This window comes from Herpailurus yagouaroundi, unplaced genomic scaffold (genome assembly GCF_014898765.1).
Source record: "Herpailurus yagouaroundi ecotype Mexico unplaced genomic scaffold, PumYag 183, whole genome shotgun sequence".
Classification (NCBI taxonomy): Eukaryota; Metazoa; Chordata; class Mammalia; order Carnivora; family Felidae; genus Herpailurus; species Herpailurus yagouaroundi.
The window spans coordinates 2,404,259-2,419,582 of record NW_024412414.1 but is presented as its reverse complement, the minus strand read 5'-3'; the positions used below and the strand labels follow the sequence as shown (position 1 = coordinate 2,419,582).

The 15,324-nt window shown below is 45.6% G+C and overlaps 1 protein-coding gene across 8 annotated transcripts in view; it reads right to left on the bottom strand.

Moving 5' to 3' along the window:
* Positions 1-13,463: 13,463 nt before the first annotated feature.
* The window catches only part of TMEM40 (transmembrane protein 40), a 59,805-nt gene continuing 57,944 nt past the window's right edge, over positions 13,464-15,324 (bottom strand). For 2 of the 8 annotated variants that reach the window (XM_040491919.1, XM_040491925.1), the window contains one exon: positions 13,472-14,057. In XM_040491919.1, the coding sequence (XP_040347853.1) occupies positions 14,002-14,057 (56 nt within the window). In that variant the 3' untranslated portion in view covers positions 13,472-14,001. Of the gene's footprint in view, positions 14,058-14,398; positions 15,009-15,324 lie in introns of those variants that run through there. The other 6 variants (XM_040491924.1, XM_040491923.1, XM_040491922.1 and 3 more) reach the window with 6 other exon arrangements.

Below are 15,324 nucleotides of genomic sequence, written 5' to 3'. Positions count from 1 at the left end.
TTGTTCGTTCCTTTAGAGGTAAGAGATTGTTGAATATAAGATTAGAGATTTTAACATCATAAAATGTGAAAAGATGAGAGAAGCTCACTGAAACATACATATTTAGACACCAAATATTAGACAAAGGATAGCATCAAAAATACACCGAGAGGGGCACCTGGGTCGCTCAGTTGGTTGAGCGTCTGACTTCAGCTCAGGTCACGATCTCACGGTCTGTGAGTTCGAGCCCCCCGTCAGGCTCTGTGCTGACAGCTCCAGAGCCTGCAGCCTGCTTCATATTCTGTGTCTCTCTCTCTCTCTGCCCCTCCCCTGCTCATGCTCTCTCTCTCTGTCTCAAAAATAAATAAAAATATTAAAAAAAATACATCGAGAATTCTTACAATCAATAGAAAAAAGGTAAACAAACCAACAGAGAAAAAATGGGCTAAAAACTTGATCCAGCTCTTCCCAAAAGGGGAAATTCAAAAGGATACTAAATATGTTAAAAAAAAACTAATAAAGTGCTTAATCTCATTAACAAACAAGAAAATGCAAATTAAAACACAACAGGATAACATTCTATGCCTAACATATTGGCCCAAATTAAAAAGCCATCAATGGGGCGCCTGGCTGGCTCAATCAGGGGAGCATGTGGCTCTTGATCTCAGGGTCCTGAGTTCGAGTTCCATGTTGGGTGTAGAGATTGCTTAAATAAATAAACTTAAAAAAACACACTTAAAACTAAGATAAAGAGACATCAATACCAAGTGTTGGTAACCTGATAATGTCACTGGATGTGTCAGAGGATAATTTGTCAACCACTTGGGAAAGGAGTGTGGTTTAACGTAGGAAAGTTCAATATATGCACACTCTGAACCAGCAATTCCACACCAGGAATCCCTGCACCAGGAAGGACGTGCACAATGTTCATAGCATCATCATCACAACAGCCAAACACTGGAAACCACCAAAACGTTCATCAGGAACAGAAGAGATAAACTGTGACATGCTCGCCCAAGAGAATACTCCACAGCAGTGCCTCTCAAATTTGAGCATGCTTCAGAATCACCTGGGGGGCTTTGTGTCCACCTAAAATCTGGTACACGAAATCGCTGGAATCTACTCCTGAAATCATTATTGCACTATATGCTGACTAACTTAGATGTAAATTAAAAAGTAAAAAAAATAGGGGCGCTTGGGTGGCCGAGTCAGTTAAGTGTCCCGACTTGGGCTCAGGTCATGACCTTACGGCTCATGAGCTCAAGCCCTGCGTCAGGCTCTGTGCTGATGGCTCAGAGCCTGGAGCCTGCTTTGGATTCTGTGTCTCCCTCGCTCTCTGCCCCTCCCCTGCTCACACTCTGTCCCCCCCTTTCTCTCTCTAAAATAAATAAACATGTTTTAAAAAGTAACACAATAAAGAACAAATAAAATTAAATGAAAACTAAAACAGGGGCGCCTGGGTGGCTCAGTCAGTTAAGCGTCCGACTTCGGTTCAGGTCATGATCTCGCGGTCCGTGAGTTCGAGCCCCGCGTCGGGCTCTGTGCTGACAGCTCAGAGCCTGGAGCCTGTTTCGTATTCTGTGACTCCCTCTCTCTCTGACCCTCCCCCGTTCATTCTCTGTCTCTCTCTGTCTCAAAAATAAATAAACGTTAAAAAAAAAATTAAAAATAAAACAAAAAAACAAAAAACAAAAAAACACAAAACTACACACTTGTACACAAATGCTCGGCAGCATTACTCATCACAGCCAAAAAGTGGAAATGGCCCAAGTGCCCATCGACAGAACAACGTATAAACAAAATAGTCCATACAATGGACTATTATTCCACCATGAAAAGGAATGGAGTGCTGACACACAGTACAGCATGGATGAACCTTGAAAACATTATGCTAGGTGAAAGGAACCAAAGGCAAAAGGCCACCCATTATATAGTTCTGTGTATATGAAATGTCCAGAATAGACAAATTCATCGAGGCAGAAAGTAGATTATGGTTGCCATGGGCTGAGGGAAAGGGAAATGGGGAGTGATTGCTGAGGTTTTCGTGGGGGGGTGATGAAGACGTTCTATACTAGATTATGATAATTGTGCATCACTCGGGGACTACAACCAAAGCTATTGAGTTATACCCTTATTTAATTTTTTAATTTTTTTTTAAAGTTTATTTATTTATTTTGAAAGAGACAGAGAGGGAGGCAAAGAGAGAGAGGAGAGAGAGAATCCCAAGCAGGAATTCCCATGAACTGTGGGATCATGACCTGAGCCAAAATCAAGATTCAGAAGCTTAACTGACTGAGCCACCCAGGCACCTCAAGTTATACCTTTAAAAGGATGAATTGTATGCCATGTGAATTATATTTCAATGGTGTTTAAAAATCACATATGCAGGGGCACCTGGGTGACTCAGTCAGGTTAAGCGTCTGACTTCCACTCAGGTCATGATCTTACAACTCATGAGTTCAAGCCCTGCATCAGGCTCTGTGCTGACAGCTCAGAGCCTGGAGCCTGCTTTGGATTCTGTGTCCACCTCTCTCTCTGCCCTTCCCCTGCTCGCTCTCTCTCTCTATCTCTCTAAAAAATAAACATTTAAAAAGAATAAAAATAACAATCACATATACAGATTGCAGACCTCACCCCACAAAGTTTGTGATTCAATAGGTCTGGGACAGGGCCCAAGACATCTCATTTCTTTCTTTCTTTCTTTTTTTTTTTTTTTTTAATGTTTACTTGAGACAGAGAGAGAGAATGAGCTGAGGCGGGGAAGAGAAGGAGGGAGACACAATCTGAAGCAGCCCCCAGGCTCCCAGCTGTCAGCACAGAGGCTGGTGGGGGCTCCAACCCATGAACAGTGAGATCATGACCTGAACCAAAGTTGTATGCTTAACAGACTGAGCCACCGAGGCACCCCAAGACATCTCATTTCTAACAAGTACAGAGATGATGATGACGGTGGTGGTGGTGATGATTGGCATTGGGTCCAGGACCACGCTTGGAGAGCTCCCACTCTGCAGCAGTAAGAACAATCAAGTTACAACTATACACAACTACTCCAGACTATTCCAAACCAGCGTTTACTTTGCTTTCTGAAACTTAAAAGATTCCTTAAATTCACCTCCTGGGACCCAGGCATCCTTGCTGTATCCCTGTCCGACTTACTGATGCTGAGAATAGGCCACTGGCCTGGTAGATGGGGCAGGCAGGTCCCCTCTCTCCTCCTCCCTCAGATACCCCTGTGCTGGAGTTGCCTTCTGGAGGTGAGATTGCTCCCCACCCTGCCCCCTACAGTTCCCAGACACTCTTCTCTCTCCTTGCTCCTCCTTCCACCCCAGGCTCCCCTCCCAATTCTCAGATTACCCGGGGTCCCCTGAAGCCCCACAGGCCATCCTCTCACTGCAGTCTTAAATTTGCAAAGGCCCACCTCTTGGGCCCTGTTCTCTCCTGTAAGGGCCATGTTAGAGGTGAAGGAATGGTGCATTTTTAACCTTGGTTGAGCCCCTATTACGTGCCAAGGACTATAAGAAGTGCCCCTCATTTATTCCCACAACTACTCTATGAGATAGTAATAATATTATCATCCCATATCACAGATGAGGAAGTCAAGGCTGGGAAAGATGAAGTAACTTGCCAAAGTCACACAGTCAGTCAGAATTAGAAACCAGCTTCTTGGGGTGCCTGAGTGGCTCACTCAGTTAAGCATCTGACTTTGACTTGGTCAGGATCTTGCGGGTTTGTGAGTTCCAGCCCCACTTCCGGTGAGCTCAAGTCTTGCCTTGGGCTCTACATTGACAATGCAGAGCCTGCATGGGATTCTCTTTCCCTCTCTCTGCCTTTATTTTTCCCTCTCTTTCTGCCCCTCATGGGATTCTCTCTCTCTCTCTGCTCCTCACTCACTTGCACTGCTCCCCCCTCAGAAAAAAAGAAAGAAAGAAAGAAGCCAGCTCCTTTCCACTTTGCCACTTTGCAAGAAGCCTTTTTGAGCCCCATTCTTTGCTTCTCCCCTAGAAAATTTGCATTCTCTTGGAAGCCTATTTTCCAGGTGAGGAAACTGCGGTCCACAGAGGGGCAAGGACTTGATTGAAGGCACACAGGACATCTTGACAGGGCCTGGGCTTCCTTCAGGAGGCCCAGTCCTCTTCCTCCCCAGGCCAGACCTGGGGACAACTGCTACAGCTGGGGTTGTCTCTGCAGTAACCCTGGCTGGTCCACTCTGACCATCAGCTCGGCCTCCTAGGCTGGGACGGGTCAGGGCCTATGCTCAGTAGCCTTGAGCCTTTCCCAGTGGGTAGGGCATCCTCCCAGAATTCTTTGCTCAGCGGCCGAGTCACTGAGGGAGCACCAGCCTGCTGCCGTCTGATCCTTTGCCTGCCCCTAGTCCTGCCACAGCTCAGGACTACCCATGTCCTCTGGGCCAATATCTTTCCTCCTCTGTGTCAGTTTCCTCTCACCCAGGCTTCGACCAACCTATTCCCACTCTATAGTCAGAGGGGGCTCTCCAAAACTCAGAGCTGAATGCTTCACATCCCTCTCCCTGCAGTTCCTTTCTATGGCTCCCCACGGCCATCAAGAAAAGCCCCAGGTCCTCCTCAGTCAAGGCCCTTTGATATCTGGCCCTCCCATTGCCCCACCACAGTATTTCCAGCCACTCCCCTCATACCGCTGATCTCTGACCTCTTTAGAAGTACCCAATGTGCCCACCTAGATGTCAGAGAGCCTCTCAGCCTTTGCACACATTATTTCCTCTTCTCAAACCACCCTTTCCCTACCTCTCCATTTGGGAAAACAAGAGGTTGAGGGTAAAAACAAATAAAAGATGATGGGGCCTCTCCAGGGAGGGTTGTGATTCTTTCCTGTAGTTGCAGTCTTGGGGATCTCATCCAGTCTTGGGGCCTTGAATTTCATCTTCCTGCTGATGTCTCCCAAATGTGAATCCCCAGCCCAGACCTCCCCCTAGATCTCCAGACTCACAGACTCAACCACCCACATTTTTTACCTGGATGTCTGTCAGCATCTTAACCTTGACAGGCTACAGTATGAACCTTGTTCTTCCCAACATTCCATCTCCCCATTCCCAGCCCAGCCTGTCTGGTCTCAGTGGATGGCAACTAGATCTGAGCCACCATCATCTCTTGCCTCCTGTTATCTCATATTGGTGGAGTCATACAACGCTTGACCTTTTATGTCTGATTTATTTCATTTAGCATTATGTTTTTAAGGCTCATCCATGTTGTACATGTATCAGAACTTCCTTCCTTTTTATGGCTGAATAATATCCCATTGTATGGATGGAGCACATTTTGTCTATCCAGTCTTTCCTCAGTGGATGGACACCTGGGCTGCTTCCATGTTTTAGCCATAGTGAATAATGCTGATATGAATATTGGTGCACAAGTACCTGTTTGAATTCCTGTTTTTACTTCTTTTGAGTACATGTCTAGAACTAGCATTGCTGGATTCTGTATTTAACTTTTTGAGAAACTATGAAACTGTTTTCCACAGTGGCTACATCATTTTATGTTCTGACCAGCAATGCCCAAGGAAGGTCTGGCAGATGGTCCAGCCCCACATCCTCACCAACACTTGTTATTTTACGTTTTTTTTTTAATTTTTAAAAATGTTTATTTATTTCTGAGAGAGAGACAGTCAGAGCATGAGTGGGGGAGGAGCAGAGAGAGAGGGAGACACAGAAATTGAAGCAGGCTCCAGGCTCTGAGCTGTCAGCACAGAGCCCAACGCAGGGCTTGAACTTGTGAACTGTGAGATCATGATCTGAGCCGAAGTCAGACGCCCGACCAACTGAGCCACCCAGGTGCCCCTGTTTTGTTTTGTTTTTTAATGTAATAGGCATTCTAATGGGTGTGAAGTGATACCTCATTGTGGTTTTGATTTTCAACTCCATAATGACTAAAGATATTGAGCACCTTTTCACGGGCACACTGGCCATTTGTACACATCTTCTTCGGAGAAATGTCTATTTAATTCCTTTGCCTTTTCCCCCTCCATTGTTGAATTGGGCTTTTGCTGTTGTTGAATTGCAGGCGTTCTTTATATATTCTGGGTATATTGGATATGTGATTTGTAAAGACTTTCTCTCATTCAGTGGGTTGTCTTTCCACTCTCTTGTTAGTGTCCTTTGATGCACAAAAGGGTGTAGGTTTATTCTTCAGAGGAAACTGTAGTGGCAAAAGACACCAGGGGAGCAAGTTGCAAAAATTAACTATAACCATCTACCAAGTGGCCCAAACCAGAGCACCAGGATCATCCCAGATTCTCCTTTTTCCTTCACTTCATTCATTCATTCATTCATTCACTCACTCATTCATTTATTTATCGGACAAACTCAGAGTCTAGTGGGGGAGACGAAGATGGACATAGACAGTTCTCATGCTCGGTGTCAAGAGCCTGAACCCTGAGGAAAATCCAGGGGGCTAAGGGTGGGTGCACACACTTGAAGACATTCTGTGGTTTAGACCTTTAAGATGTCTTCAAATGTACCCTTTGTCTCTGTTCCTGTGGCCACCGGTATCCCTTGCTTCTAGTTTCACCCCGTTAGTCTGGGCCCTCTGGGATACTAGTGCCAGGATGGGATAAACTATGGAAGGATTTTATTAGGTGAAGCATCTGTGCAAGAGAAAAGGGGGAGTGGAAGGCTGGGAGAGCTGTCAGGCTGTGATGTCCATTTAGCCCAGATGAAGAAGATAGGGAAGGAAGGTTGGATGGAAGGGTCTAGTATGGCAGGTTGTCTAAGGAAGGTCTGGCAGATGTCAGGCAGTCCTGTGTCTCCCAGGAATGGGCCTGCCTTAGTATTCCCCTTGTGTTGTCATTGGCTGGGAGCATTCCATGGGAAGCATGGCCTTGATGCAAACAAGGAGCAGAACAGCCCTTGTCAGTTACAATCCTTGGAGTTCAAGGTCTATGAGGCTCATTTTTTCTTTCTTTCTTTCTTTCTTTCTTTCTTTCTTTCTTTCTTTCTTTCTTCTAAATAAGTTTATTTATTTATTTTAAGACACACACACACACACACACACACACACACACACACGGCGTGGGTGGGGAAGGGGCAGAGAGAGAGAGTGAGAGAGAGAATCCCAAGCAGGCTCCACACAGTCAGTACAGAACCCTCCATCAGGCTCACACCCACAAACTGTGAGATCATGCCCCAAGCCGAAATCAAAAGTCAGATGCTTAACCGACTGAGTCACCCAGGGGCCCTGTGAAGCTCACTTTCTTGAACTCCACAACCCACACAGTGGTGCCAGAGTGATCTTTCTAAAATGCAATCTCACTGTGCCATTCCTCAGCTGAAACCTTCCATGGCTTCTCAGTGTCCTTGGGCTAAATCCTTATCCTGGCTCTCAAAGTCCTGCTGGGAGAAAAGGGACAATTTACCTTATGTGCTCTGTTGCCCCGCTAATCCTCACTCTTATGCGCAGTCTATATGCCTCAAGCACACTGGACCGACTACTTGTTTCTTCGGAGACATGTACCCTCTTTAATTCCCCTATGCCCTTGCCCACACTCTGCCCTCTGCCTGGAAGGCCCTTCCCTACATCTCTCCCATCAAAGCCTAGCTCAGTGTCAAGTCCTTTCCCCAGCTTCCCAGGTTCAGTCAGCAGCATCCCTGGCTCTATCTCTGGTCCAGGCCCACGTCCTCTGGAGTAGACGAAGGATTCCTGTGGTTGTGTCAGAAGAAAGGGACAAACAACTACCACAGTCCTCTCCGGCTTCTCTCCTATCTTCCCAGAGCAAGCTGGCTTGTAATGGCCTCAAAATATCCTCATAACTCCATGTTCTCTCCAGTGGTTACAACAGAAATGCACCACACAGAATCCAGGGCGACAGAGATCGAATTCCACCCTGATCCAAGTGCTTTCTCCCTCCCTCCTCTGCTTGCAATCCTGCCTTCCTGGGCTTAGGGTTTAGTGCTTTATTTTTAGACCACACATTGCACTGGGAAACTGTTTGACGCCTGAGGTGTAATCAGACCCTGGGCTGGCCCTGGCCTTGAGCTCTAGCTGAGCAGAGGGGCAATGAGAAGGTCCAAAAGCTGTGCTGGGGGCTGGGGTCCCTGGGGCAGGGCAACACGCTAGGGCAGACAGAGCCCCCGCCCTGAGATCCAGAGAGTGGGGGGGCTTTCTCCCAGGGCATGACCCACCTGAGCCCCTCCTTTGACACCTGGGGCCAGAGAGGCCAAGATTACCAGCAGCAGAACTAGAACTGAACTCATGATGTCCCCAACTGCACTGTGGGGACAAATTGGAAAGCAGAGCAGAAATGATTGTATCCTTGTTCTTGCTCTGGTCCCACTCCGTGTGCACCTCCAGCTTAACACTATGGAGAGCCCCCCCAACGCAGATGGCCTGCAGGCCAGATCCAGCTTTGTTTGGCCACAAATAATTTGAATTTTAAAAAATTGTGGTAAAATACACGTAACATAAAATTTACATCTTAACCATTTTTAAGTGTACACATTCAGTGACATCAAGTACTTTTTGCATTGTTGTGCAAACATCACCACCAACCATTCCAGAACTTTTTCGTCATTCCCAAGTGACACTGCACCCATCAAACATGAACTTTCCATTCCCAACTCCCCCCGCCCAGCCAGCCCCTGACTCTGGCCTTTCTACTTTCTGTCCCTATAAATCTGACTACTCTAGGGACCTCATATAAGTGGAATCATACAATATTTGTCCTTTTATGACTGGTTTATTTCACTTAGCGTAATGCCCTCCAGGTTCATCCATGTCGTAGCACGTGTCAGAATTTCCTTCCTTTTTAAGGCTGAAGAATATTCCATTTATGGAGAGACCACATTTTGTTCATTCATTCATCCACTGATGGACACTTGGGTTGCTTCTACCTTTTAGAATTGTGAATAATGCTATGAACAGAACGCACAAATATCTCTTTGAATCCCTGCTTTCAATCCTTTGAGGTGTGTGCCCAGAAGTGGATTGCTGGATTGCATGGTAATTCTACTTTTAATTTTTTTAAAGAAATACTGACATTTATTTTTTATTTTTTTTAATCTTTATTTATTTTTGAGAGAGAGAGAGACAGACAGACTGTGAGCAGGGGAAGAACAGAGAGAGGGGGAGACACAGAATCTGAAGCGGGCTCCAGGTTCTGAGCTGTCAGCACAGAGCCTGATGCAGGGCTTGAACTCATGAACCATGAGATTATGACCTGAGCTGAAGTTGGATGCCCAACCGACTGAGCCACCCAGGCGCCCCTACTTTTAATTTTTGAGGAGCCATTTTCCACAGTAGAATTTGAAATTTTAAAAAATTAGTTGCCAGGGGCGCCTGGGTGGCGCAGTCGGTTAAGCGTCCGACTTCAGCCAGGTCACGATCTCGCGGTCTGTGAGTTCGAGCCCCGCGTCGGGCTCTGGGCTGATGGCTCGGAGCCTGGAGCCTGTTTCCGATTCTGTGTCTCCCTCTCTCTCTGCCCCTCCCCCGTTCATGCTCTGTCTCTCTCTGTCCCAAAAATAAATAAACATTGAAAAAAAAATTAAAAAAAAAATTAGTTGCCAACAAAAAACATCTGGCTTCTGTTCAGAGATTGGAGGTCAGACATCACTGGTCCTGAACCAGCCTCATCAGGCCTCCTGAGGGACACCAGCCCTACCAGGCAGTGCCCTTTCCTTAGAGGTCTGGGACACAGCTCTGTGGGGCCCTCTCCTGAGCTTCTTGGTTGTAAATCTCAAACCTGTTTGTTTTGTTCTCCAGTCCTAGGCGTTACCTATTTCTCTCTCTTAGGCTCTGTGATACTTCAGTGACCCCTTTTGCCTTTTCAATCCACCTGTGCCTGTTTAACATATCCCCTATATTAGATCTCTCTATTGAAACACCTGGTGTGGTTCCATTTTCCTGACTGGCTCTGGCTGGTACCACTTAGCTGCTGTTCCTGCCTGGGTGAAGCTGGACAGCAGCTGACCCCTTTGGTCAGGTATCAGCTTTCCTGGTTGCCTCACCCCAATTTCCCATTTTTCTACATCTGGCTGACTTGGCCTGCCTGACTTAAGAGATCTGATGTAGGCCCTGCTCTGATCAACGACTTTCCAATAAGATGTTCTTATTGAGAACCTACTCTGTGCCAGAGACTGTGTAGAAGACTTTATGCATCAACTATACTTGAATAATAAAAACAAAAGTAAAAACAAACAAACAAACAAAGGACTGCCTTCAAATAAAATAATATAAACCTGAAAAAACCTCCAATTACAAGGGTTTTTTTTTTTTTAAGTTTATTTATTTATTTTGAGAGAGAGCAAGAGCAGGGGAGAGACAGAATCCCAAGCAGGCTCAGCTCTGTCAGCAAGGAACCTGACATGGGCTTGAACTCACAAACCGTAAGATCAAGACCTGAGCCAAGATCAAGAGTTGTTTTTTTTTTTTTTTAATTAAAACACATTTTTAAGTTTATTTTAGTTTTGAGAGAGAAACAGAGAGAGAGCAGGGGAGGGGAAGAGAGGGGGACAGAGGATCTGAAGCAGACTCTGTGCTGTCAGCAGCAAGCCTAATGTGGGGCTCGAACTCATGAACTGTGAGATCATGACCTGAGCCGAAGCCAGATGTTTAACCAACTGAGCCACCCTGGCGACCCGGGAGTTGGGTTTTAATAAAACGTTATGATTTTTAAAAATCATGGGGTTTTAATAAAGTAATTATTATAATATATGAGACATAAAACTAGGCAACTAATAAAAATCCTTTATGGATGATTTTTTTAAAGTTTTATTTATTTAAGTAATCTCTACACCCAACGTGGGGCTCAAACTCATGACCCCAAAATCAAGAGTCACATGATCTTCCAACTGAGCCTGCCAAGCACCCCATGGATGATTCTTTAAAAAAAAAAAAAAAAAAAGATCTTATGCAATTATCTCATGTAGTCTTTGCCACAACACCGTGAGGTGGGCACTGCCGCGATCCCCATTTTACAGTTGAGGACACTGAGGCCGGGACAGAGAAGGTCTTGACCAAAATCACAGCCAGGCAGTGCCAGAGCCAGCCACAAAGACCCAACCTCCTCATAAAATGAGGCTATAACCACACCATCCTCAAGTCAGTAAGTTCATATTTCTATCACGAAAAGTTGTGTCGTATTTGTACATTTGATAAATACCTGACTTGTACATTGCAGACTCTCTTTAGAAGCAAGTTAAGTTGTACACAAATGCCTGAAATCAAAACCTCACAAACCATTTTTCATTCTCCTCATCTCTTAAATGGAAATCCTGGGGGTGTCTTGGTGGCTCAGTTGGTTAAGCACCTGACTTCAGCTCAGGTCATGATCTCGTGGTTCGTGGGTTCGAGCCCTGTGTCAGGCTCTGTGCTGACAGCTCAGAGCCTGGAGCATGCTTTGGATTCTGTGTCTCCCTCTCTCTCTGCCCCTCTCCCACTCCCACTCTGTCTCTCTCTCAAAAATAAATGTTAAAAAAATTTTTTTAATAAAAAAAATAATAAAATGGAGATGCTACCTCATGGGGTTTCCAAGAAGATTAAATGATGTGATATACATGAAGTACATAGCTCCATACTCAGCAGGTAAGAAGTGCTGAACAGATGGTAGCTACTGATATTATTACCTAGATACAGAGGGATTATCATGCAAAGTATGAAAAGCACAGTGGCTGGAAAAGATGCATATGGAAATATCTTTATGATATAATGGAAAAATCCTTATTATAAGTGCAAGAGAAAAGGGTCCAAAGTAAAAATAAATTACTCATGCACTAAAGGCTCATGGGAAACACACCCAAACATCAACCGTGGTTGATTTTGGGCGCTGGGATTTGGGGTAATGTTTTTTTTCTAATATAAATGTTAAAGAGCTAATAAATGACTAAAAAAGAAGCACCAGGCTTTTAAATTTTATCTACAGATGCAATTGTGACCCTATTAGAATTCCTACTGGCTTCTTTGCAGAACTGGACAAGCTGCTCCTAAAACTTGCATGGATCCAGGACAACCAAACAGCCTTGAAAAAGAGGAGTAAAGGGGGAAGACTATGTCATGGGTGTCCATGTCAGGGTCAGGCTCAGAGCTGAATGTCGAGAGACAACACAGTTGTGACTATCAAGAACATTCCCAGGGGCGCCTGCGTGGCTCAGTTGGTTAAGCATCCAACTTCAGCTCATGAGTTTGAGCCCCACGTCGGGCTCTGTGCTGACAGCTCGGAGCCTGGAGCCTGCTATGGATTCTGTGTCTCCTTCTCTCTCTCTGCCCGTCCCCTGCTCATGCTCTGTCTGTCTGTCTCTCTCTCGAAAATAAGTAAACATTACAAAAAAAGTTTTTAAAAGAACATTCCCTACCCGTAGGTCACTATTCTTCTGAAATAATGCCTTAAGCTTCATTGAGAGAGGTGTCTTAGAATACGAGTAGAAAAAAAAGGATGTACAAGTCCTCAGGAATTTAATTCTCTAGTTTCATGGTTTCCCAAAGAAGATTTTTTACCAAACCACAGTGATTTGAGGAAAAAGGGCATTTTCATACAGTACCATTTTCATAAAGCACCATTTATTCATTTAAAACCTTATTTTGCTTCTGATGATAATTTCCCTGCTTTTTTGGTGTAAAACTATTGTTTCTTTCACAAAATGATGTTGAAAGTTGATGTTTTTTGTTGTTTTTATTATCCTCAGTTATCAAGGGAGAGTTGGCAGCCCTCTTCCAACTTTTTATTTTAGTTAATTATTTTTTTTAAGATTTTCCTTTTTTTTTTTAATGTTTTTATTTATTTTTGAGACAGAGAGAGACAGAGCATGAGCAGGGGAGGGTCAAAGAGAGAGGGAGACACAAAATCTGAAGCAGACTCCCGGCTCTGAGCTGTCAGCACAGAGCCCAACGCGGGGCTTGAACTCACAGACTGTGAGATCATGACCTGAGCTGAAGTCAGACGCTTAACCGACGGAGCCACCCAGGCGCCCCAGATTTTCTTTTTTTTAAAGATTGTTTTTAATGTTTATTTTATTTTATTTTTTTTTAATTTTTTTTTCAACGTTTATTTATTTTTGCGACAGAGAGAGACAGAGCATGAATGGGGGAGAGGCAGAGAGAGAGGGAGACACAGAATCGGAAACAGGCTCCAGGCTCTGAGCCATCAGCCCAGCGCCTGACGCGGGGCTCGAACTCCCGGACCACGAGATCGTGACCTGGCTGAAGTCGGACGCTTAACCGACTGCGCCACCCAGGCGCCCCTTTAATGTTTATTTTTGAGAGAGAGAGAGGGAGAGAGAGAGAGAGAGATAGGGAGAGAGACAGAGAGAGGGGGAGACAGCAAGTGGGGGAGAGGCAGTGAGAGAAGAGGACAGAGGATCCAAAATGGGCTCTGTGCTGACAGCAGAGAGCTGGATGCAGGGCTCAAATTCATGAACCATGAGATCGTGACCTGACCCGAAATTAAGAGTCACACACTTAACCGACTGATCCACCCAGGCACCCCTAAAGGCTTTATTTCTAAGTAATCTCTACACCCAACACAGGGCTAGAACTCACAACCCTAAGATCAAGAGTCCCACACTCCCCGGACTGAGCCAGCCAGGCGGCCCCCTCCTGTCACTTCGTAAAAAATATTCTCTAACTTTGAGAAATCCCAAAGTTTGGGAAACACTGGGAAAAACTGCAGCAGCCTCAGGGCTGCTGTGCCTGGGGTGGGGGCCGAGACTAGCCACACTTTGTAAGGAAGCTCAGAGTAAGGAGAACACAGGCTTGGGTTCGAATCACGGCTCCGCCACTTACTGTAGGAACTCGAACAAGTTACTAAACCTCTTTGAGTCTCTGTTTCGCCATCTGCAAAATGAGGATGATTGACACCTCTCAAAGCTGCTATGAGAATTAAACCAGATAACATATGTGACTGTACCTGGGCCATCAAAAACACTTGAGAAAATATCCTCCAAGAGTCTGTGAGCTCAGTGAAGTTCCCACTTTCCTCTTCTGCAAGTTGAAGAGTTCTCATTTCTTCGGTCGTTCTTTATTTTCTCACTCTGGTTTCTTCTGGGTGTTCTCTAGCTTGTCACTATTGCTCTTGACATGCGAATCCAGATCTGAATACATGCTGTTGGTGTGGACTAGCTGTATAAAGTAGGATCTGCTGTCACCTCCTTCAATCTAGACTCTGTACCTCTATTTACGAAACCCAAGTTTGCAACAGATTTTTGTGTATGTGTGCTCTTATTTTACTGCTTTGGTATTTGTTGGGCTTAGAGTACCTAACAGCCCCAGATCTTTTCATAGGAATGTTTGTAAAACCCTGTTTCTGAACTTGTGCCATCGAGGGACTTTACATTTATTCCCTTTTACACCTTATCCAGTAGACAAGGTGCCCTCCCCAACTAGATGGGGTCAAAGGAGACTCCCAGTGTGTTCTCATGCTCAAGAAACCTGAAGGAACATTTAGCTGATTCTTTTTAGTCCAGGGAAGAAAATGTTTATTTGAATCTTGATGGAATCCAAGGCAGCGGGGCTGGTGCTAGGTGATGGGGCTGAGACAAGGTGCTGTGGCTTTAGTCCCCAATATCTCACCTGTATCAGGTTCACCTGGGGGCCTGGCATGATGGTTCCCTGCCTTATGTCAGTGGGCTGTCTGTCTTTCCTTGTTGATTCAAAAGATGAAGAGCCCACCCGGATGCCCTAGGGACTCTAGAGAAATCTGAAGCCCATACAGATTACAGCTTGTAGGGCCCAGGGGTCTCCTACTGTCTCCTGAGAGCAGTGACATCCTAGAATCCTCCTGCTTGATCCAGGTAACTTGGAGGACATAGGTCTGGCACCTTCCCTCTGCATGTCATCCTGGCAGCTGGACTGCATGCCAGTGCTGCCCGAATGATACTTAGGCCTGGGCCGGTGCCAACGTTCAGACTACATGGAAGGAAAAGAGCTCTCTTTATTGCTCTAGCCTAGCCCGCCCGCGTGTCTCCCAGAACGTGGCTCTGTCCTTGTGCACTCGGGAGACGCAGTGGCCATCATGGTGGGGCTCAGCCTGGCTGTCGGCCCTGCCTCGGCCTCAGTCGGTCTTCCTGAACCCTGGAAAGCAAAGCCCGCAGGATAGCCTGGGATTCTGAAGGCGGCAAGGCCTCATTTCTACCATCACCCCCAGATGCCCAAATATCTCTCACAGTTGGGATAATGCAGTCACCCTAGAAGGCACAGGTTTCCAGGAATTAAATGGGTTACAGGAGACAGATATCCCCGGTGCAGAGACACACAGCCCCCTGGTCTCTCAGTTTTAAGATGTGATGGTAAGCAAAGAGCTGCTTGTCAGGAAGAAGAAAGAAAGAGAAAAGAAAGAAAGAAAGAAAGAAAGAAAGAAAGAAAGAAAGAAAGAAAGAAAGAAAGAAAG